This window comes from Pan paniscus, chromosome 15 (genome assembly GCF_029289425.2).
Source record: "Pan paniscus chromosome 15, NHGRI_mPanPan1-v2.0_pri, whole genome shotgun sequence".
NCBI lineage: Eukaryota > Metazoa > Chordata > Mammalia > Primates > Hominidae > Pan > Pan paniscus.
Window position 1 is genome coordinate 64,141,249 of NC_073264.2, and position 22,799 is coordinate 64,164,047.

Genomic DNA, 22,799 nt, shown 5'->3' on the forward strand with positions numbered 1-22,799 from the left:
TATATAAACATTCCACCCAAAGACAGTAAAATACATATTCTTCTCAAGTACAGAAAGTTGAAGTTCTCAACACAGAATATTCTGCAGGATAGATCAACTCTTAGGCCACAAAGTAGATCTTAACAAATTTAAGAAAATTAAAATCATATAAAGTATCTTTTCTGACCACAATGTTATAAAGCTACAAATTAATAATATGAAGAATTTTAGAAAATTTACAAATATGTGGAAATTGAACAATATACTCCTAAGGAACCAATGGGTCGAGGAAGAAATTTGAAAGGGAAATTTAAAAATATCTTGAGACAGGCTGGGCGTGGTTGCTCATGCCTGTGATCCCAGCACTTTGGGAGGCTGAGCCAGGCAAATCATGAGGTCAGGCATTCAAGACCAGCCTGCCCAATATGGTAAAACCCTGTCTCTACTAAAAAATACAAAAATTAGCTGGGCATGGTGGCACACGCCTGTAGTTGCAGCTACTCAGGAGGCTGTGGCAGGAGAATCACTTGAACCCGGGAGGTAGAAGTTGCAGTGAACCGAGATCATGCCACTGCACTCCAGCCTGGGCAACAGAGTGAGACTCCATCTCAAAAAAAAAAAAATATATATATATATATATATTGAGACAAATGAAAACAGAACCACAACATACCAAAACTTAAGGGATGCAATAAAAATCGTTTTTAGAGGGAAGTTTATAGCAACAAATGCCTACATGAGAAAAGAAGACCCTAAATAATCAAACTAATATTATAGCTCAGTGAACTAGAAAAAGAAGAACAAACTAAGCCCCAAGTTAGTAGAAGGAAAGAAATAATAAAGATTTGAGCAGAAATAAATGAAACAGAGACTAGAAAAACAATTTTAAAAGGTCAGTGAAACTACAAGTTGGTTTTTTGAAAAGATAAGCAAAATTGACAAACCTTTAGCTATACTAAGGAAAGAGAGAGAAGACTCAAAAAAATCAGAAATCAAAGAGGAGACAATACAACTGATACCACAGAAATACAAAGGATCATAAGATAACTATTATGAACAATTAAAATCCAACAAACTGTCTAATCTTGAAGAAATAAATTTCTAGACACATAGAGCCTACCAAGACTAAATCATGAAGAAAAAGAAAATCTGAATAGACCAATAACAAATAAGAAGATTAATCACTAACAAAAATTCTCCCATCAAAGAAAAGCCCAGAACCTGATACTTTCACTGCTTACTAATTCAATCTTTCTCAAACTCTTCCAAAAAATTAAAAAGGAGAGAAAACTTTCAAACTCATTTTAGGAGGCCAGCATTACCCTGATACCAGACAAGGAAGCCACGAAAAGAGAAAATTATCCGCCAATATCCCTGAAGAACATAGATGCAAAAATCCTCAATAAAATATTTTCAAACCAAATTCAACAATACATAGAAGGATAATTCACCATGATCAAGTGGTATTTATTCCTGAGATGCAAGGATTGTTCAATACATGCAAATCAATAAATATGATAGACCACATTAACAGAATGAAGGACAAAAACTATAATATTGATTCAATAGATTTAGAAAAGGCATTTGAAAAATTCAACATTGTTTCATGATTAAAAACTCTCAACATATTAGGTATAGAAGTAATGTACCTCAACACAATAAAGGCCATAACAAGCTCTAACATCATACTCAATGATAAAAAGTTGAAAGTTTTTCCTCTAAAATCAGGAACAAGACAAGGATCCTGTTCTTACCACTTCTATTCAATTTCTAGCTGAAATCCTAGCCAGAGCAACTGGAAAGAGAAAGGAAATCAAGCCTTCCAAATAGGAAATAAAGAGGTTAAATTGTCTCTGTTTGCAGACAATATGATCTTATATGTAGAAAAAAACTAAAGACTCAACCAAAAAACTGTTAGAACTAATAAACAAGTTCAGTAAAGTTGTAGGATATGAAATCAACATATGAAAAACATTTCTATAACAACAAACTATCCAAAAAAGCAATCAAGAAAACAATACCATTTACAATAGTAACAACAAAAAAAAAACAGTACTTAGGAATAAATTTAACCAAGAAGGTGAAAGATCTATACACTGGAAATTGCAAAACATTGATAAAAGAAACTGAGGAAGACACAAATAAAAGGAAATATATCCTGTGTTCATGGACTGGAAGAATTAATATTGTTAAAACGTCCATACTACCCAAAGCAATCCACAGATTCAATGTAATTCCAACCAAAACCCCAAAGACATGTTTCACAGAAATAGAAAAAAAAAATCCTAAAGTTCATCTGGAACCACAAAAGACCCCAATAGCCAAAGTAATTTTGAACAAAAAGAACAAAGCCAGAGTCATTATACTACCAGATACCAAAATCTACTACAAAGTTATAGTATAAAAGCAGCACAGTACTGGCATAAAAATAGACACAAAGACAAATAAAACATAATAGAGAGCCCAGAAATCAAGCCACACATTTATAAACCATTGATTTTCAGCAAAGATACCAAAAACATACAATGAGGAAAGGGCAATCTCTTCAATCAAGGATGTTGGGAAAACTGGATATCCCACATCAGAAGAATAAAATTAGACACTCATCTCACACCATATATACAAATTAACTCAAAATGCATTGAAGACTTCAACATCAAACCTGAAACTATAAAACTGCTGGAAGAAAACATAGAAGGAAAGCTACAAGACATTGGTCTGAGCAAAGATTTTTTGGGTCTGACTTCAATAGCACAGGTAACTAAAGCAGAAATTACCAAATGAAATTACATCAAACTAAAAAGCTGTACAGCAAAGGAAACAATCAACAGAGTGAAGAGACAACCTATAGAGTAATAAAATATATCTACAAACCAAACATATAAGGGGTTAATGTGCAAAATATATAAGAAACTCAACTTGATAGTAAGAAAACAAAAAACCAGATTAAAACATGGGCAAAGGATATGAATAGACATTCCTCAAAAGATGAAATGCAAAGAGCTAACAGTTACATGAAAGAAAGCTTAACATCACTAATCATCAGGGAAATGCAGATTAAAACCACAATAAGATGTTACCTCATACCTACTGGAACGGCTATTATCAAAAAGACAAAAGATAACAGCTGACCAAGATGCCAAGAAATGGGAACTCTTCTACACTGCTGGTAGGAATATAAATTAGTACAACCATTATAGAAAACAGTATGGAGGCTCCTCAAAAAATTAAAAATAGAACCACCATATGATTCAGCGATTCCACGACTCGGTAAATATCCAAAGGAAATTAAATCAGTATGTCAAAGAGCTATCTGCATGCTCATGTTTATTGCTCCACTATTTACAGTAGCTAAGATATGGAATCAACCTAAGTGCCAATCAACAGATGAATAAAGAAAATGTGGTATATATGCCTAATGAAATATTATACAGCCTTTAAAAAGAAAGGAGCATTGTCATTTGTGACAACATGGATGAACCTGGAGGACATTATTTTAAGCGAAATAAGTCAGACATAGAAAAACACCATATGATCTTACTTACATGTGCAATGTAAAAAAAGTCAAACTCATAGAAACAGAGAAAAATGGTGGCTACCAAAGGCTGAAGGGTGGGGACATTGGGGAGATGTTGGTCAAAGGACACAAAATTTCAGTTAGACAGAAGGAATAAGTTTGAGTGATCTACTATATATCAGGTTAATGACAGTTGATAGCAATATATTGTATATTTGAAAATCTCCAAGGGAGATTTTAAGTGTTCTCACTGCAAAAAATAAAAGTGACAAGTGAGGTAATGAATATATGAAATAGCTTGACTTAGCCATTCCACAATGTAGACATATATCAAAGCATTATGTTTCCTAGACTATCTTTTTAAAAACTTCAAGTTGGTTTGAAAAAAAAAAAAAAACTCTTTTGAGTTGTTATGTCTGATTGACTATGTGAGCAAATACTTTAGGGTATACTATACCTGGCAAATACTTGAATTGTCCATATTCTATATTATTGATTAAAATGTAGATATTTTGAAAAATGGTATTGAAGAGAAAGGTAAAGTCTTATTGTATACTATAAACATATTCAATTTTTACTTGTTGATTTTTTTAAAAAATTTTAAGAAAAGTGTTGCAATATAGTAATTATTTATTGGTTGAATGAATTGCTAGTATTCTAGGAAAAAGGACCCCACAGGCTTAAAAAAGAAAGACTGTAAACATTAAGGGCCGGCTGATCTAACAAATAGTGTTTTTCAAACTTGTTTTATTAAAGCTCATAGTAAGAAATAATTTTTACATAGTGACTCAAGTGTATATACATATGTGCAGACATATATATACACAATACACAATTGAAAAAATTTCTCAGACTACATTTACTCACTACATGAGATGTACTCTACAATTTCTAACCTATTTCAATTTTGGGTGCATTAATCAAGACCTGTTAAATCAATTTCATAGCCCAATGAAGGGGTGTACCTTACAATTTTAAAAGCATGCTTTAAACAACTCTGCAAAGGCTTTACAAACCTCTCTCTCTCTCTCTTATAAACAGACTAGTTTTCAAGACATTTGTTAGGATTTGGATCATTCTAACTATTTCATATGAACTCTGCCATTAAAAATATTACCCTGCCCCCATCATACCATTTTCAACAGCTCTACAACGGGAATGTTCAGACTCCAGCTCAGCAGGGTCCAGCTATCACTACCCATCTGTTAATATGTTATTTCACTTACACTTGAGTAACTCTGTGTAGTAACAAAATTAATAACAAAAGCAACCATTAGTGGACACCTACTCTATGCTAGGTATTGGGCCTGATGTTGTACATGTTATCCCTAATCAGGAAAACTTCATTTCTTCCTTTACTGATCACTCATCAGGCAATAAGTCACAGACTCACAAAGCCTAGATTCCCAAGGTCAGAAGTGGCAACTAGAACACATGTTCCTTAAATTCTAATTCTTGGCTGAAATAATTGCAAATTTAAACTCTTCCTAAGTAGTCTAGGAAATTCTGTCTCTTTTTTTTGCTTTAGATGGAAAAGTAGGAAGACTAGGAAGGAAGGAAAAGTCCTAAAGCAACTCACTGCAGGGAGAACTAACTCTTCCTGTTAGACTGGAAGCAGAGTTGTTTAGGGAGAAGAACACAGAAGTTAGAATCAAAAGTAGGTAATTAAGACTTTGCTTTTCTCTTCAATCCCATTTTTCAAAATATCTACATTTTAACCAATAATATAGAATATGGACAATTCACATATTTGCCAGGTATACCCCAAAGTATTTGCTCACATAGTCAATTAGACCTCAGACCTAACAACTCAAACAGTGTTTTTCAAACCAACTTAAAGTTTTTAAAAAGGTAGTCTAGGAAATATGCTCTCCATTCATCTTTATACTTGAAGTTTAAGTCCAGTAATTGAGACCATCAAAGAGTTAAGTAATTGGACTGTGCTCACCAGACCTTACCTCCAGGCCTTAATAATTGCATTTTAACTATATGCACTCTGAGTTTATGGAGGACAAACATGAAAACTGCTTTTACCATTTCTGAACGTTTTATAAAACCGTAGTTGAGTAAAGCAGACATGGTGCTAAGTCTACTTTATATGAGATGTTATCAAGTGGTAAACATTTCTAACAATCAATATACCACAAGGAGCCCTGACTCAAATATTCTCCCAGAACTTGGATCCCTTCTCCGTACCACCAAGTAAGTTTCTGCGAAAAAGCTGGTGAGTTCCAATTAGGCTACTGGTTGCCTGATATACAAACTGGTGACAGTAATACCCACCATTCTGGATAGTTACGGAGACTAAATAAAGTAAGCAGTCTTTATAAACTATTAAAGCAAAAAGCATTTATAAGCTATTACTATTATGTACAAGATTAAGTTACTGAGTTGTATATGCAGAGGTATCTTGGTGTGTTTGTGGCGGGGGGGATGTATATATGTATGTATGTAAGAGAAGAACCTAGAAAAAATAAACTGTTAAATGTTGACCCTGCAAACCAAAACCTATAAAACTGTATTTATCACTAAGAACTAAACTACAGAATAAAATACTTGAGAAAAATGAGAAGAAGAGAGGGAGACAGATTTTTTAATTAAGGCTAAATTAGATAGAAATTGCTGAATATTAACAATCCAGAGGTTTCTTTTTGAAATTTCTCTATTCATTGAAACACTCTCTATGTATATGAAATATTCATATAACTGTTGCATTTCCCTGTAGTCATGAAAATTCTTATTACAACAAATGAAAAATATATTATTAATAAATATTAAGAACAGAATAGCAAATTAATTAAAATTGCTTCCCAGAAAATTTTAATTTCCTTTAGCTTTAAAACATGTTGAGGAAAAGAAATCTGATTACAGAGGAATAACTTCTTTGAAAACAAATGAGTTACACATCTAGAAAGTGAGAGGGTTTAGAAGTTTTGGAAACATGATGCCTTTAAAGAAATTGCCCAGAATTTCAGTGACCATCACCCATTCTTATCAACCAGTCTTGACAGGGAAACCAGTTCTGGTTTGTCCTCACAGCTCTTAAAGGACCTTGAGCCATGAATTCTGGAAAATTGAACTTTCCTTGAGATCCAGATTGTTTCATTCCTTAAAGATGTTTACAAACATTCCATCTCCAAAGGATCAGACACACAATATGGTCCTGAATGAGGTGCCTAAGAACCAGGGCATTATCCCCACCAGGAGGCAAGGATTTCAGAAGCTGTAATTTCACATGTCAGCAGATTCTGGAATGCATCCACAAGGGGCTAAGACTTGAAAACAACTCATTATATTCATTCAAGACTATGCAGTATCCTATCAGAAAAGAACATAAAATAAAACAAGCACTTTTTCTTCAAGGGTTAGAAGGTTAAAAACGAATCAAAGACCCTTAATTCCAAATGGTCCCCTAGAGATTATTACCAGTGTTTCTCAATCTTGACTGCACAGCTGAGTGGAGTGAAAGTTGAGGGAGATTGGAGGGGGCCACCTAGGAGTTATTCATCCCCGTCCCCACATGCCAAAGATTCTGTTTTAATTGGTCTTGAGTGGAACCCAGGCATCAATACTTATTGTTAAGTCTTTCAGGTAGTTTTAGTGTGCAGCCAGGGTGGAGAAGCACTAATCTAGAGCAATAATTCCTAAATGCTGGCAGCTGCAATAGAATCTTGTCACGAATGTCAAAAATAGAGATTGTTAAATTCTAATGCAGATGCTCTGAATTGACTCCCTCAGAGGTGAATATAAAAATACAGACATAGAGGTAAGTCTCATGCTCAGCCAAGTCTGGCACACTTTGATCCAGTGCCTTGCTACTCAAAGTATGGGCCAGCATCACCTGGGAGTTTATTGGCAATGCAGAACCTGGGACGCACCCCAGACCTTCTGAGTTAGAACCTGCATTTTAACAAGATCCTCAGGTGACCCCAAAATGCACCCATCTTCTGCTTTTCCTTTCTTTTAGGGATGGGAAAACAGACCAGGAAAGTTAAAGACTCATCCAATATAGGAAAAGAGTATCTAGTAGGGGGAAAAGAGTATCTAGTAGGGGAAAAAGACAGGACCAGGCCTCCCTGTCTAAGACTTTCTATTCTGTCAGACTATATTTCTGAACTGCTGTCTAAGTTTTTGTTTTATTTTGTTTTAATATAAGGAGGCACTTCTTCTTTATAGAGCAATTTATTCAGACAACAGGAAAATAACTACACTTAGGTTAATACTAGTACATATTAATTCCTAAAGGAGATCATACACAAATCATGGGATCAATAATCCTGGCTGATAAAAAATTCTGGACAAAGGAAGGTTATATTCAGTCAATAAAGGCAATATAAGAACATGTGGGATGTTTCCTCCCTTTCTATAGTAATTCCAGGAGAAAAAAAAATGATTTCCTCTGAGCTGCTCCAACATGATTGGACTGGTTTTTGTTTTGTTTTTATGAAAATCATATCATTCTCGGATCCAGAAATCTCATGTACATTAACAAGGGTGGTGGGGAGGGGAAGGAAATGGGAGAAATCAAAGGATACAAGCTGGCAGTTATGTAGGATAAATAAGTCTAGGGATCTAATGCACAACATGAGGACTACAGTTACTAATATTGTACTTACTAATATTGTATTGTATGCTGAAAATTTGCTAAGAGAGATTTTAGCTCTTACCACACACATACAAAAGGGTAAATACAGAAGATTATGAATAGGTTAATTTGCTGGACTGTATAATCATTTCACTATTTATATGTATATAAAAACAATGTTACAGGCCTTATATATATACAATTTTTAAGACGTGTAGAAAAAAAGGGTGGAACACCTTTTTAGGGGGTTAAGCCTCTGGCTCCCTCTCCTTTTTACCTTTTTTATGCCAATTACCCCCAGAGAGAAATATTTCAGAGGACTAGCAGTTTTTAAGTATTTTAAGTAATAATAATAAGACACATAAACAAATTTTAGAGTACTGAGGAACAAAGAAAATGGAGAGGAGTTGAGAAGAAAAATGACTTCACAAAAAAAAAAAAAAACTTTCACTAATGTATAGATTTGCCAAGATCCAGGACGGCATGTGAAGAAAGTCAGCTGCATTTTCCCTCTGACTGTATTCATGTAGTTCTAACTTTGGAGAAGGACACCACCCAGAAACCACGGCTCTCGCTCTCAAAGCCCTCAAACCCCGGAACACACAGCTCTTCCAACAGAAACGAAGTGCAGGCAAGACTACAAACCCAGATGAGGGCTATTTCAAGCTGCTCTTCCAGATCACTGGGGCTTCAGTGAGGAAGAATCAGTGCAGGCAGTCGCAGCTCCAAGTATCGACCCACCCTTCACAGTGCTCCCATTCAAAGAACACACATTCCAAAAATCGATGCCTATGAAGGAAAATCTGAAGCAAAAGTGACCCATTAAAACCATGTAGCAATCACTAAGTTTTTCTAAAAGGAGTTGGCTGCAGAGGCCTTTTCAACAATGCTTACTGTCAAATATTTATTATAAAGTTAGGTTTAGTTTGGGGTTTGGGTTTTATTCAAAAGTTTACTTAGTTTCTTATCCAAATCAGTTTATCAAAATCTGAAACTACATGTTTCTAATCCACAAGAATGACCAGACTGTCCAAGCTAATTACCTGGCTCTTTTCTGAACTATGCAAATGGAATGCAGAAATCACATCTGTACACACTTATATTGAGCTAAGCTGTCTTTGGCTGCATTATTCTTTTCTTCAAGGGAATGAAAAGGGAGCTAGATGACAGCGATGATGCAGATGGTCTTTAGAGTTCCATTCCAAGCGTGGCCTTCTTCCAGTTTTTCCCATCTCAAGGATATCTTCCCTACCTCCATCTGCACGCAAATGCTTGGGCCAAAACCTTGGGAGTCATCCTTCAAACCTCATCCATATCATCCAATCCATTACTAGATCCTAATAATTCTACCAACAAAACATATCTGATACATCCATTTCTCCCCATTTCCACTACTACCATCCCAGGCCAGACCACCATCGTATCTTGCGTCGACTACTGCACAGAGACCAGACCTAACTGGTCTCCCACTCTTGCTCCTCCTCCCCTCAACCCTTACGGAAGTAGCTTTTGGGACTATGAGGTTTTTCCACTGCACTAGGAATAAAACACAAAATCTTTCCCCTGAACAGTCAGGCCCCTAACTGTCACTCGCCCTTATCTCCTGTCTTTCTTCTGGTTTCACCCAAGGCAATGTAGCTGCGCTAGTATTTAAGCTTCACAAACTTAGCCATTCATTTTCTTTTTCTCCTTAGGAATGTTCACATGCTTTCTCTTTGCCTGAAATATTCTTCTTGCCACTTATCCTCTTGTTACCTCTCACTGTAGGTATCAATTTAACATTACTTCTTTAGAAAGGCCTCCCAATTGGAATTAGATCCCATTGCACATGACCATCAAACCCTCCCCTTTTCATCCAAAATGCTTACCACAATTTGTAATTATATATTTGATGTAGGCTTGGTGAATGCCTACCTCCCCTACCAGACTCTGAGTTCCATGACGTCAGGGACCATGTCTATTTGTTCATTACTGTACACTCACAAATGTTTTATGAATATATCAAATAAAAAATTCTGCTTCCTATTTAAAGTCATACAGTCAGTCAATAAATAGTTATAAAGCAATTCTTAGACATTGTTAAGAAGGTAGATAAGGACCATGGCAGGTATTTTTTTTTTCAAGGAATTGGCAATAAGTTAAAGAAAAAAAAGGAGGGGGTGGGTGTTGCTAAGCAGATATTCCCGTGCTTTGAATGGCCTCTAGAAACTTGTGAATTTAAATCATGCAGTCTGTATTATTTTTGTTTGTTTGTTTTTTGCTTTGAGACAGAATCTTGCTCTGTCACCAGGTTGGAGTGCAGTGGCGCAATCTCAGTTCACTGCAATCTCCACCTCCTGGGTTCAAGTGATTCCCCTGCCTCAGCCTCCCGAGTAGCTGGGACTACAGGCATGCACCACCAAACCCGGCTAATTTTTTGTATTTTAGTAGAGGCGGGGTTTCACCATGTTGGTCAGGCTGGTCTCGATCTCCTGACCTCGTGATCCGCCTGCCTCGGCCTTCCAAAGTGCTGGGATTACAGGTATGAGCCACGGCGCCCAGCCTGTATTATTTTTTAAATGTGTCTTCTGGATGAATGATACCTATAGATCTATTTAAGTTTCATAGAACAGTAATAGTGGAAAAATCTGAGGCATATATAGCAATTGTATTTGGGTTAAATAAAATCTTGGTACAGATGGCTAAACAAAAGCACAATCATGCCCACATCCACAATGTTGATTTGTTGTATGTGCACTGCCCATTTCTATGTCAATGACAGAATGTAAGGCTGGTCTCCTTCATGTTCTTACAAAATACACCTGTATCCTACAACAATCCTCTAGCAATATAGCAAATGTGCAGACATACTTTGTACTTTCCACAGTGACACTAATTATTACCCAATAATATTGGCAACATTAAGCAGACCATCACTGTAGGAGTTTGAAATATGCAAAAATATCTGTTAATTTATTCAAACTTGTTCAGGTGTCATGAAAGATAAAAATATGCTTCCACTTTCTATCTCCTTCACGATCAAAGGTACATTTTTTAAGTGTCTGTGTTTCTTTGATGGCATTAACTTCATTTTTTCATCCAGCTACAGTGGTTCAAAATGCATGAGATACTTTAACATATATTTCTGAAATTCTAGTGGTAGGAATAATAGCAACTTTGCTATTAAAAAAGATTTCTCCACAAAATGTTTAACAATTCAATGTTTCTACTTTTAATAGTTGGTGTTTTGTTCATGAAAAAATGAGTTTCTAAAATGTAAACTGGTCAGAATCATTAGAAGCAAAATATAATTGCAATAATGGCCTATTTGATGCATAGCATCATAATACAACAGAAAACTTTCACCCTGATATAATGATAACATTTTACTAAATTATATTGCAATGAAATTTCTTAAAATACCTGAAGCCATAAGACTTATGCTAGTTACATAATCTTGGGGAATAAAAGCTAAATCAGTCAAGATGTATTTATCAGAGGAAAAAAGTATATATTTAATGTTTAAGCATCATTTTAAATCCTACAAATAAAGATTTTTGCAAATGGATTGCATCTTTTCTGAGATTATATATTTTCTTTGAAGTTACCCTTTAATGGCAATTAAACACTAATGGCAAGATAAATGATGAAAAACTTCAATTAAAAAGCTGATCCGACCTGCACACATGATAGAAAAACAGAAGGAGGCTTTTCTGAATGCATTCACAATCCAGTTAATTTTCTAAGGCTTTCTCCTGTATGTTTTTAAATTTCTACACTCTATGTAACAGGAGCTAATTGTTCAAGAAAGAGTTACAGAGCTACAAATTCAATTCATTTCTCCTTTGGCAGGATTTCACTAGGATGGTTATAAGAAGAGGCTGATGTTTCTGCTTTATTCCTCAGTTTGTCCAAGAATTATCAGGTATTGAAGTAAGCAGAACTGATACTTCTTTTGCTCTAGGCAGTAGGTTTTTGTTTGGGGCAAGGATGGACAGGGGTGTGTTGTTTGTTTGGGTTTAGTATTCTCTCCAAGGTAAGCCCCTAGTAAATTGAACTCAAATGCTTTTAAGCTCAGATCCACCAGTTTCTGCTGGGAAATTCTCAACTACTTAATTTCTTGCTTTCTTCAGGTTAAAAAAAATCTCCCCTACCTTACCTTATCTAGAGTAAGTCCTTAGTGAGATGATCCACTACATCTGGGGCTTCACCAAATCTTCTGAGCAACCCTGTAAGGTGGGTGTCCTAATTCTGGAGAGCCTCAGTGTGTCACCAGGAGTAAGGGCTAGACAGGAGTCTGTGTTGTCAAGAACTCAACACCTTTGCTCTTTCCATCCCAGCACTGTGCCTGATAGCACAGTTGAGAGCACTGCTCTGTGAGCCTTGGAAATGCCCTCATAGAGTTCCAGAAAGATTACCGGTTACCTTGATGATGTTTGCTCTAGTACAGACAGAAGCTGTTTTAGGAATGAGCAAGGGGAATATGTCACGCATTTCATTCCTCCCTCTTGGAGACCTTTAGTTTCTGAGGTCAGTTAATGAGGCAGCTCTTTCCTTCTGACCTGTAGTTCTTTCTTTGGTCCATCACAGTTAGAGACATTGGCTGTATATGATGTCAGTTATGAACATGCTTCATGTCTTAAGATGAGTCAGTATAGTAAATGGGCATGAATTAACTTACTCTGCACACAGCGCTTACAGGAGACACAAAAGAAAGCTAAGGATTGATAATCTAGTTGGAAAGTAAGACTAACATTATACTGAATGGAAAGTCAAAGATGACCCTAACACTTCTAGAGTAAAAAACAAAAATACTAAAGACACTTTGAATAGAAACGGGAGATACAAAAAAAAAAAGTCAATCTGAGGCCAAAAGCAAATAAATTCTATTCTGCCTACACTGAGTTTTAGATGACTTTTGAGTAGTACAAGAAGAGAAATCCTGTATACCTTTGGAAATACAGACCTGGGGCACAGAGAAGATAAAGTTTAAATTATGGCAGAAGACAAACTTTCCCTGAAAAGTAGGATGGAGATGCAAGAAAGAAAGTTGAAGGGAGAACTTGTGGGACTACTCAACTCATTCTTTAGGAAGGAAAAGGAGAGGAGGGAGGAGGAGAGGAACAAAAAGGGAAGCCAGTAGAAAGGGCAGCAGGGCTTGTAAGCTCATGATAGCTATAAGATGAATGGTGGAGAGGGTAGGGGAATATAGTTTCAAACCTTGCAAAGTCAGAAAAAATATGGATCAAGAAAAGATCTTAAGATTTACGAGAAGAATGTGCACTTATAATTTTCTAGGAATTTTCAGCATTATGGAGTAGGCAGAAATTAGTTGAAAAGAGGTGCAGAAGGAAATGGTGACTAAGAATTAAAAACATCAACTATAGAAAGTGCATTCAAATATTTAAACAACTAAATGATAGTAATAACTACTGGCATGATATAATGCTTATTTATGTGCCAGGCACCGTTCTCCGTACTTACATGTACCGCCTAACTTAATCCTCACTCTAACCCCATAAACTAGGTACTATTATTACTTGTATTTTATAGATAAGGAAACTAGGTACAAGTAAGTTAAGTCACCGAGCTAGTAAGTATCAGAGCCAGGACTCTAATACAGGCCTCTAGAAACTTATAAATATGCACATGCCCTCCACAGAAAAACAGGAGAAACATTGTTTTTGTCACTGTGTTCATTATGAATCCCTAGTGCTAGATCCCTGCCTAGCACATAGTAGGTACTCAATAAAATTGTGTTGCATTAATGGATAATTAACTAGAAAGGGCATGAGAGCCAAGCAAAAGGATCAGCGTTGTATTTCGGAGTCTTTATTCTGAGACTCTTTAACCCCCATTGAGGAACTCCTCTATTTTTTCAATGCTGTAAATGTATAAAAATAAATTCATTGTGCTTTAATTTGCCCCCAAATTTAAAAAATAAAAATAAATGCCAGCAGACCAAAAAGGGCTTACAGAAAAGATCAGGACAAAGGTTAACTTTTCCCCTCAATCCAAGTGAGTTGTTCAATTTTTAGTTAGATATGGCAACCTGAGGCTGGCCCTGCAGTCTCTAAAAATCTAAAACTCATTTTCCTCTTCTGCTGCATACTGCACAGGGCTGTAAGCTGCTCCCCAAGGCAAAACTCACTCAGAAGGTACTTAAGCAGGTAAGGATTGATTCCCAGGGATAAAACTCACCATCAATAACTGCTAACTGCAAAGTTGTTAAAATAATTTAGTTAGAATCTACAAATTTTTAAGCAGTTCTTTCTGGTATTAAATAGTCCAGCTTTCAAGCTCTTGACAATTGAAACAAAAATGGTAGAAAATATTTCAGCCGTACCTCAATTTGGAATAGGAAATGAACATGGGATCCATTTTATATTCCTTTCTCATCCTCTCAGAAGTACCATCCGATTTGCCCTATGCAGTGTGGTTTCTGTTTTCAGATATATGCATTGATTAACTAAATAGTTTAAACTATGTAATTACTTATTCAAGCTCACTTAATAGATTTAATCAGCATTGGCTTGGGGAAAGAATTAGTTATGGTCTTGGTTACTTTAGGAGACAAAAATCAAAAAAGCATTTATTCAACGAATACTTACTGCTATGTGCTCTGCACAGTGGAGGACATAAAAGTCTTTTTAAGATATGACCCATATCCTCAGGGAGCTTAGTTCATATACCAAAATTTTCATGACTTCCCAATTATATGTCCTTATATCTACAAGCTGTTGTGATTGTGCACATAAGCTCAGATCTCAAATTGCGTATCTTTTGAGGTCCATATGACTTTGTACTTAATAGTTATATTTCTGTAATGGGACCAGACCCAAAGAGAGAGGGAAATCTATTTTCAATAAAATTTCCAATAGCTTTCTAACCACACTTTCTTTCTAAATTACTGTGCTCATTAATTTTCCTCTTTTTTCTTTTGTCAACCTAATATATCACAAAACTACTATCTAGAATGTATATAAATATGTCTCTTTACTAGGTAATAGTATCCACATATAACCAAACACTAAAATGATGTCTAAAATACACACTGATCGATGTGACAATAGTTATTACTCCCTCCATTTGATCAAATATATTTCAAGACTCAGCCTTTCTAATATATTAGTTTCTATATTATATAACATAGGAATATTTAAATGATTCTTTTTAATTATCTTTAAATGATGAAAAGGACTCATGTCATGTGTTATAAAGCTAGACTATTTAGTGGAAAATGCTGAGGATTTTTTTACATTCTGCTTTGCTATTGGTAAAGGAATTTGTTTCATAAATGTCCATTTTCTACAATACTTTCTAGAACACTACTTTCTTTGACCTCAATGTCCACAACAATAATTGCCACTGGTTTTGGATTGTGATTTGTTATCCATGTTTATCTGATTCACAACACATCTCTTGTATTTATAAAAGTACTTTAAGACATATTTCAGTTTTTCCCATTAAAACCAATATTGTGTGGAACATTTCAAAGTATCTCTCGATATATGGTTTCTAACCCACCAAAAAGAAAAAAGAATTGCCTTAAACCAAAATACAGATTTACTGACTAAGAGGAAACAAAACCTCTTAAAACAGTCTACTCCCAATCCTGTCTTTTGGAGTTTAATAATTTAAAGAACTTTGAAAATATTATTTAATAATTTTAAACAATTTAGCTCTGTATTTAATTTTTAAAATTTGGGTAAAAATAAAATACTAGGATTACATAACATCCTGAGGAAGTAACTATAAATCTGTAAACTATCTTTTGATAAAATTAAAGCACTGTTATGAACTGATTCTACTTCACCAATTCAATATAAATTATATAAAGATGTCTCATAGAGAAAAAAATCTGTTGAAGTGGCTCAATATGAAGCATTATGTACAGGTCATTTTTCTGCAAGACTTTATATTTCATATACTGTATGTATATGAAATGCTGAAATTGTGTATTACAATAAAATTTTATCTGCTAAAGAAAATGCTCTATTAGTCTAAAATGTATTTAAATCCATTTCTTTACAGAAACAATTTTTATCAATATCACATTCGTGTAGTTATAAAATGTTGATCACTGTCAACTAAAATAAATTCTAATAATTAATATAATAAATACCTTTTTTCACTTAACTTTCCTGCATGTCTTACATTTTAGATATTTTCTTCCAAGAGCACCAACTAACTACATTGACTCCCTCCCAGTCAAATTTGGGGGGTGGCAAGCAAGGTGGGGGAAGGGGGAGGAGGGAGAACAGAAAAAGAGAAAAATATTAACTACTTGGTTCACCTGTGACAGAACCCAGAGTGACCTCTTGTGGTAAATACTAACTACAGTACTTTGGTGAACAGCACAACCTTTTCCTAGGCTACACTCTGGAGAATGCAGAAGCATTGTTCCTCCAAGCTAAGAAACTCGGCTGTGACTCACAAGGAAAGAAAAAGATAAACACTGACTAAACTAAAGGGCTTCTTTAGGAAATCTACTCAGTCGCTATCAATTAAAATAATCATAACTACGCCCTTCTATTAAAAATAATGTTTATATGATCCTTTTAGTAAGTCAGTTACAAGGTGCCTAGGTAGATGGATGTCTTACACATCCTACTTCTGGAATCAAGCAAAAGATAAACAAAGAGGGCAATTTCTAGTGAAGATAACAGTATCTTAGAATAAGCATCCCTCTATCAGCAATGTGCTGCATTCATTATATAACACAGTGTGGGAATCTAATGCAAGGGACAATCTTGTGGCTTATGTATAAATATAATTTAGGAAGTGGTCAGTATAATTTCAACCTCTTTGATATTTTAAATGTTAAAGTGGTACATTATAAGACCTGAGTAAACCAGTGCTTCAAAAACACTGTGTGGTTTTATCAGTATTTCCTGAATAGTGTCTTAGATATTAAAGAAAACCTTTCAAGAAAAAATGTCAATAACTTTATAACAACCACCACCAAAATAATGTCCATTTGTTTTCCATCATTTCTTTTAAATTGGCTAATTGTAAAAGTTATTATTCCTTTTTTGCTTTGTTTACAGATCACTAGTTCTGCTTCCTCTCTTATAGGTTTATTTTAAGACCTCAGTTTGTACAAAGGTCAATTACAGCATGAAAATAATTTTGGACTTTTCTACAAGTAAGAGATAGCTGAGTAAAAAAAAGTGCTTGTGCAACCAGCTATCTCAAGCAGAATGAAAAATTGAGGATACTGAGTTTCTTCTCTTGAAAGGTAAGTGGTTCATAAAATACTACCTTCTCTGTTTTCTTCTTTCCTGAACCCCCTTTTTCCCCAAAAAGAAAAACACTTCTAGTTTTCCACAAAACTAAAATAAACTTCCAATTTGTCATAAAGCTTAAAATATTAAATAATAATAATTTCTAGTTAAAAGGTATTAATTTGTAGTTATAATTTTCAAAATAGCAATCTAGCTTACTGTCACTCAAACTAATCATGTCTGCCTATTTGCTAAGGAATTGAAGACAACATATGAGTAAAATGTGCTGCCCAAAGACAAAATCAGGTTGAAGGTCTTTGAAATATTTTTTGTCTTTTGAATCTAAATTTTAACCTAAAAGTCCTAAAAACAGTTACTTTCTTCCAGATACTTAACCTCTACCCACAAGTTTACTGCTCCCTAGAGCCCAATTTAGATTAATAGTTTGCATAAATAATTGAAATTTAAATAAAGGAAGGTATCCTAATAATGTTCTAGACACAAATCTAGTCTGTAAGCCCTTGAGGCAGGGGCCTTCTGGGAGACATTGCTCAGCTGTAATGAACTCACCACATAGTCCTCTAAACCTTCCCTTACTAATGGCTTATTTTGATCGTACTAGCCAAAAATTTGTCTAAGCCATCCTATAGCATTTATACTTTAAACTTTACAACTTCTTAGAGTAATAATGTTCTCTATATTTACTAGAATCACATGCTAAGAATTATTATAATTCCTTTTGTCTAGAAATGATCTTATCTTTTTTCTTTAAACTAAAAAGAATTCCTTGCTTCTTTTGAGATTTGGCTATAAAGTGTGTGTGTATCCATCCTACTCAATGGCCCTCATTATTTTGTTTTATAGACTTTGAATCACCAGTAACAACTTGCAATGCTCGCTTATAACAGACTGAGTCAACTAAATAAGGAAAATAAAAATCCAGTCTCAAGAGGTGTGAAATAATAGCATAGGTTATAGTTGCCACTCTGGAGTACAGAATGCAGCGCCGTTATTCTGGGAAACTGCATCTAAGGAGTTTGGAACTTTATTAAGAAATCCTCAGGTATAAAATTGACATTCAAATATGCCACACTTCTTGTTTTTTGTTTCACATCATCAAAAAATGTTCTGGTAAATTTGTAACTGGCTGAGATTTCAGTTCATTGGTGATACCCATGGACAAATACATGTCTGACATTTTCTTTGTGTCCATTTCCCTTTCATGTCCCATAATCTGTCTCTCTCTCCCCCACCCCACCCCTTTCTCTCTGCTCTGTGTGTTTTGTTTTGTTTTGTTTCCTACATCTCTGTTTTGCTCCTTGTGTGCAAGACAGAGAAAAAGAGTTAGATTGCTTCCTCTGTGTCTGTAGGGTGGTGGACACACTTTACAGACAAATCCTAAAAAAGAAGAAGTAGGATATTCCTCTTTTCAGTTTTCTGGGTGGATGCCTGACCAGCTGAGTGTTTACCTATGTGCCTGTGTATTATCTGGGTATCTCTCTATATCTATGTCTATGTTTGGCTGACTCTCACTGTAAGATCTGACCTTTTCATAAGAAGAAAATGATATTGTATCAGAAAGAGCTTTTCTCGGGGTTCAGGTAAAAAGACAAGGCCAGCCTCTGTTTCTTCAATTGTTAAATACATTGGGAGTGCTGGGTTCTATTCTTTGTCTTCCTGCTAAACCTCTGCCAACACTTCACTTTCAATGTTGTTAAGTTAGTGAATAATGAAACCTTCAAAGTGACAAACCTGATCCATCTGTGAGAATCCTGAAGGGAATTTTCTATTAGTCTCAATTAAACAATTTCTCAGGATAAATTTTTCTATTTCTCTGCCAAATCATATACAAATGACAACTGCGGGATATTCCCCCGTGAATGTGTACACCAATTTAATACCATAATTCTCAATTTCTGAGGTTCTGCCTATAAAAGAGGTACTGAGACTTTTCAGTATTTATCACACACACCTGCATATATACTCACTACAATTATCTAACAAACTTCAAACAGTTCAGGGTCTTTGAGTAGTGGTATTCAAAGTTAGCCATAGGCAATTAGAGGTGGCATTTAAGTGCCAAAACAGATAAATTTTCATTTTCACTTGGTATTGTCCAGGAAAGAAACATTTAACCAATGAAACGATTATGAACATGAAGTGTAAAAAAGATAAAATTCTCATTAATTTGAGTGGTAGATACAAAATGGAGGCAACAGAAACAGACATTTCTAAGCCACCTAAGGTAAATCTTCATTTCATAGTATATGTACAATTTTTAAAAATTCAAAAAACTATCTCATAGTTTCATAGTCTGTATAAGAAGCTTCAACCACAGTTGCTATATTAATAAAGTTTAGTCAAGGGATTCTCATGTTCTTTCTCTTTATAAAGCAGAGCAATCGTAATCCTGCAGATTTTATGTTTTAAGGCCTTCTCTGAGAAGTCCTCTCATAGACCAAATTGCGTGAAGTTGAAATAACCCAAGAGGATGAGAAAGCTGAAAGAAGACTTGTATACTTAACTAATTCCAATAATCCACACATTTTCCCCAAACTGTTTTAAGAGTAATATCCCCTTGTATTATAGGTTTAGTATAATCTTAATACAAGAAGGTAATGTATAAGAATAAAAATTGCCTACCATTATGAATTTATATAACTAAAAAATATACAGGTATTTAAAAGAATATTAGGCCAGACCCTATTCGCTATTTTTTCCGACCCAAATACAACACTACTGCTTTAGACTTTTACTGTTTCAGGCATTGGCCAAAACGAAGAAATAAAGTTTAAAACCTCAAATTAAAAACAAATAACAAGTCAGATATTTGGAGAAAATACTTTGAAACACTTAAATACAATTAGTCTCAAAATCAGAGGAAATATTTACAAGCCTAGTCTTAAAAGAGATTCTAATCTAAGAATTAGTATAATCTAATCTACCATTTAGGGAAAGCATTATTTATTTAATTATTTGATATTTCAGTGTGCCTCTGTCTTTCCCTGTGCCTCCAACTAGGCAGGGAGCCTCTTAAGAAGAGGGGATGTGTACTAATTACTTTTTTTTTAATCCCAAGAAACCACAGAGTATCTATGGTATAAGGCACCCAAATAAATATTGTTTCAATGAATGAATAAACAAGGCACTATGGAACTGCATAGAGTATTTCCATTGCTTTGTTCCAAGCTCTACTGTACTCCATATACAGAAATGTCTTTCTCATTATTCTCCAAGCAAGAGATGTCAAAATAACAGCCTCTGAAGGAAAAACTTAAAAAGATATTCAACATATCTTACTTATGAAGTTTAAAATTATACAAAAGAATTAAAAACAAGTAGAAAACGCAGATTTCAGTAAGATGCAAAGTTTATAAGGTCTTAAAATGTGGAAATATATAACCATTCCCATCCAGAATATCTTGTAGGAAATGAATGTATAAATGGATGGTATTTTAAAGACACACTAAGGCAAGAAAACTTTAACGTCAGTAGCAAGGTAGGATGGCATCTTTTTGATTTTTTTCTAGTTGCATTAAAAGCACAATAGTTACTGCTTCACTTCTACGTTTCTCATGTTTAAGTCAAACGAAATATATAGATGAATGTACAGTGAAAAACATAGCAAGAAGAAACTTTAAGCACCAATTTGTCCACAGTAATCGGCTTCCCATTTTGCAAGCACTGAACTCTTTCTTAGGTTCAACCTCAACTACTCTCCCCAGCACAAAGCACCTTTCCCAGTGACCACGAGGGCCAAAAGCCTTTCCAGAGATTTAAATCTTGTTAAGTAGCCACTTTCGCAGCCATTCCCAACTTGAGGGAAACCTTTCCACTGAGATTAACTCAGAATTTGGTCAGTCCCTGCTGCTTACTTTGGGGGAAAATGTGGGAGAAGGAAGAACAAGAAAGATAAAAGCAAAACTCAACTCTATGTTCCAGATGTACCTACACCCTATCCAACCCCTTTCTTTCCTCCAGTTCTGGGCTCTGGACAGGTGGGAGGGGGTGAGTCTGTCTGGTAGGAAGGGGATGCAACTAACTTTCCCCCACCATCTCATTGCCACCCCACCCCACCCCAAATCCAGCCCAACTGGTAAATGAAACCACCAGGTAAGGCTGCCTGCATCCCCCTCCCCCCTTGGGAGAGGGATGGGATGGGGAGGATGGGGGGCGCGTGTGGGCGGGATGGAGGTGGGGGTGTTCTGAACTACAACTCTCCTTACCACTGGAGCGCCTGACGATGTTCTCCAAAAATGTGTTCTGCGGTGCCACCAGCCCTCTCTTGCCCCCCGGCATCCTGGGTCTGGAGAGCAGCGGCCAGGATCCGCGGCGGGGGAGGGGGGGATGCAGGCAAAGAAGGTGGAGGAAGAGGAGGAAAAGGTGGAAGAGAAGATTGAGCCGAAAGAAGAGGGGGCGCGGCGGCGGCGACGGGGTCCCCTGACTGTGTCTCCAGCCCGACCCGGATGAGCAGCTCTGGGGAGGAGGACCAGGCAGTTCATGGTAGTAGCGCTCCCCCGGCCGCCGCTGCCCAGACTGTGGCGGTGCCGCACACGGGGCTCGGGAACTGCAGGCTCCGCGGGGCACAGTGCGCCTGCGCCGCCCCCGCTGTCGCTGTCCCGCCGGTGCTGATGCTGAGGCTGCTACCGCGGCGGCCGGCGCCTGGGCGCGGGCTCTGCATCTCTCCCCCCTGCTGGGGAGCGCAAGAGGGAACTCAAGCCCCCACCCTCCCAATCCCCCTCAGCTCAGACCGAGACCCCTTCCCCGCGCCTTCGTCTCCCGGTCTCCTCGTCCACCCCCTCGCGCAGCGAGCTCCGGGCAGAACAGCGTAGCCCAACTTCTGGGCTGTGCGCCTGGTGGTTGCTCCTCTCCCCGGAGATCGAGGCAAGCGATCGCTCTCCAATCGGGCCGGTGGAATGGGAGAAGAGGGTGCCAGAGAGAGCAGTGGCCAGTCGGAGGCTCACATCTCGGCGTCTCCCGCTCGGATCCCGAATCCGGGCTGCTGGCGCGGACGCGGCTCCCGGGGCGGAGGTGCGGGCAGGCTTCCCCTCCAGCCGAGGCTGAGAGCAGGGCAGGGACTGGCTGGGCGGCGCGCGGGGACGCAGAGCAGCCACCTGACGCTGCTACCGCCCCCCTCCGGGCTCCGGCGCCTGAAACCTTCCTGAACACTGGCGCTTTCCGCACCGCCCTTACCCCACCCCCGAGCGGGAGCGCGAGCCCTGAGGTCCGAGCGCACAGCCGGCGCCCGGAATGGCCCCTGCGACCCGGGCCGGGCTTGGCGTCTGGGGGAGCGTGCGGCCGCCCAGGGGAGTTTCCCCCAGGACTGCTGAGCACAGGAGGCGAGCCGCGAGCCCGCCACCGCTGCAAAGTTGCGGGAAAGGTTGCACTTGATGTGAAGAGTAGGGGAAGAGGGTGAATAATTCACACCCGAGAGAGGGGGAGTGAGGCGGGCAGTGTTAGCGATGGAAAAACGGTAAAGGCTGTGGGGGCGAAGATGCGCCAGGGTGGGGCA

The 22,799-nt window shown here is 37.2% G+C and overlaps 1 protein-coding gene across 1 annotated transcript in view; it reads right to left on the reverse strand.

Moving 5' to 3' along the window:
- Window positions 1–22,010, reverse strand: part of KCNH5 (potassium voltage-gated channel subfamily H member 5) — a 336,154-nt gene extending 314,144 nt beyond the window's left edge. The window contains exon 1 of the mRNA XM_003831625.5: window positions 21,514–22,010. Within this exon, the coding sequence (XP_003831673.1) occupies window positions 21,514–21,586 (73 nt within the window). The 5' untranslated portion in view covers window positions 21,587–22,010. The remainder of the gene's footprint in view (window positions 1–21,513) is intronic.
- Window positions 22,011–22,799: the final 789 nt, after the last annotated feature.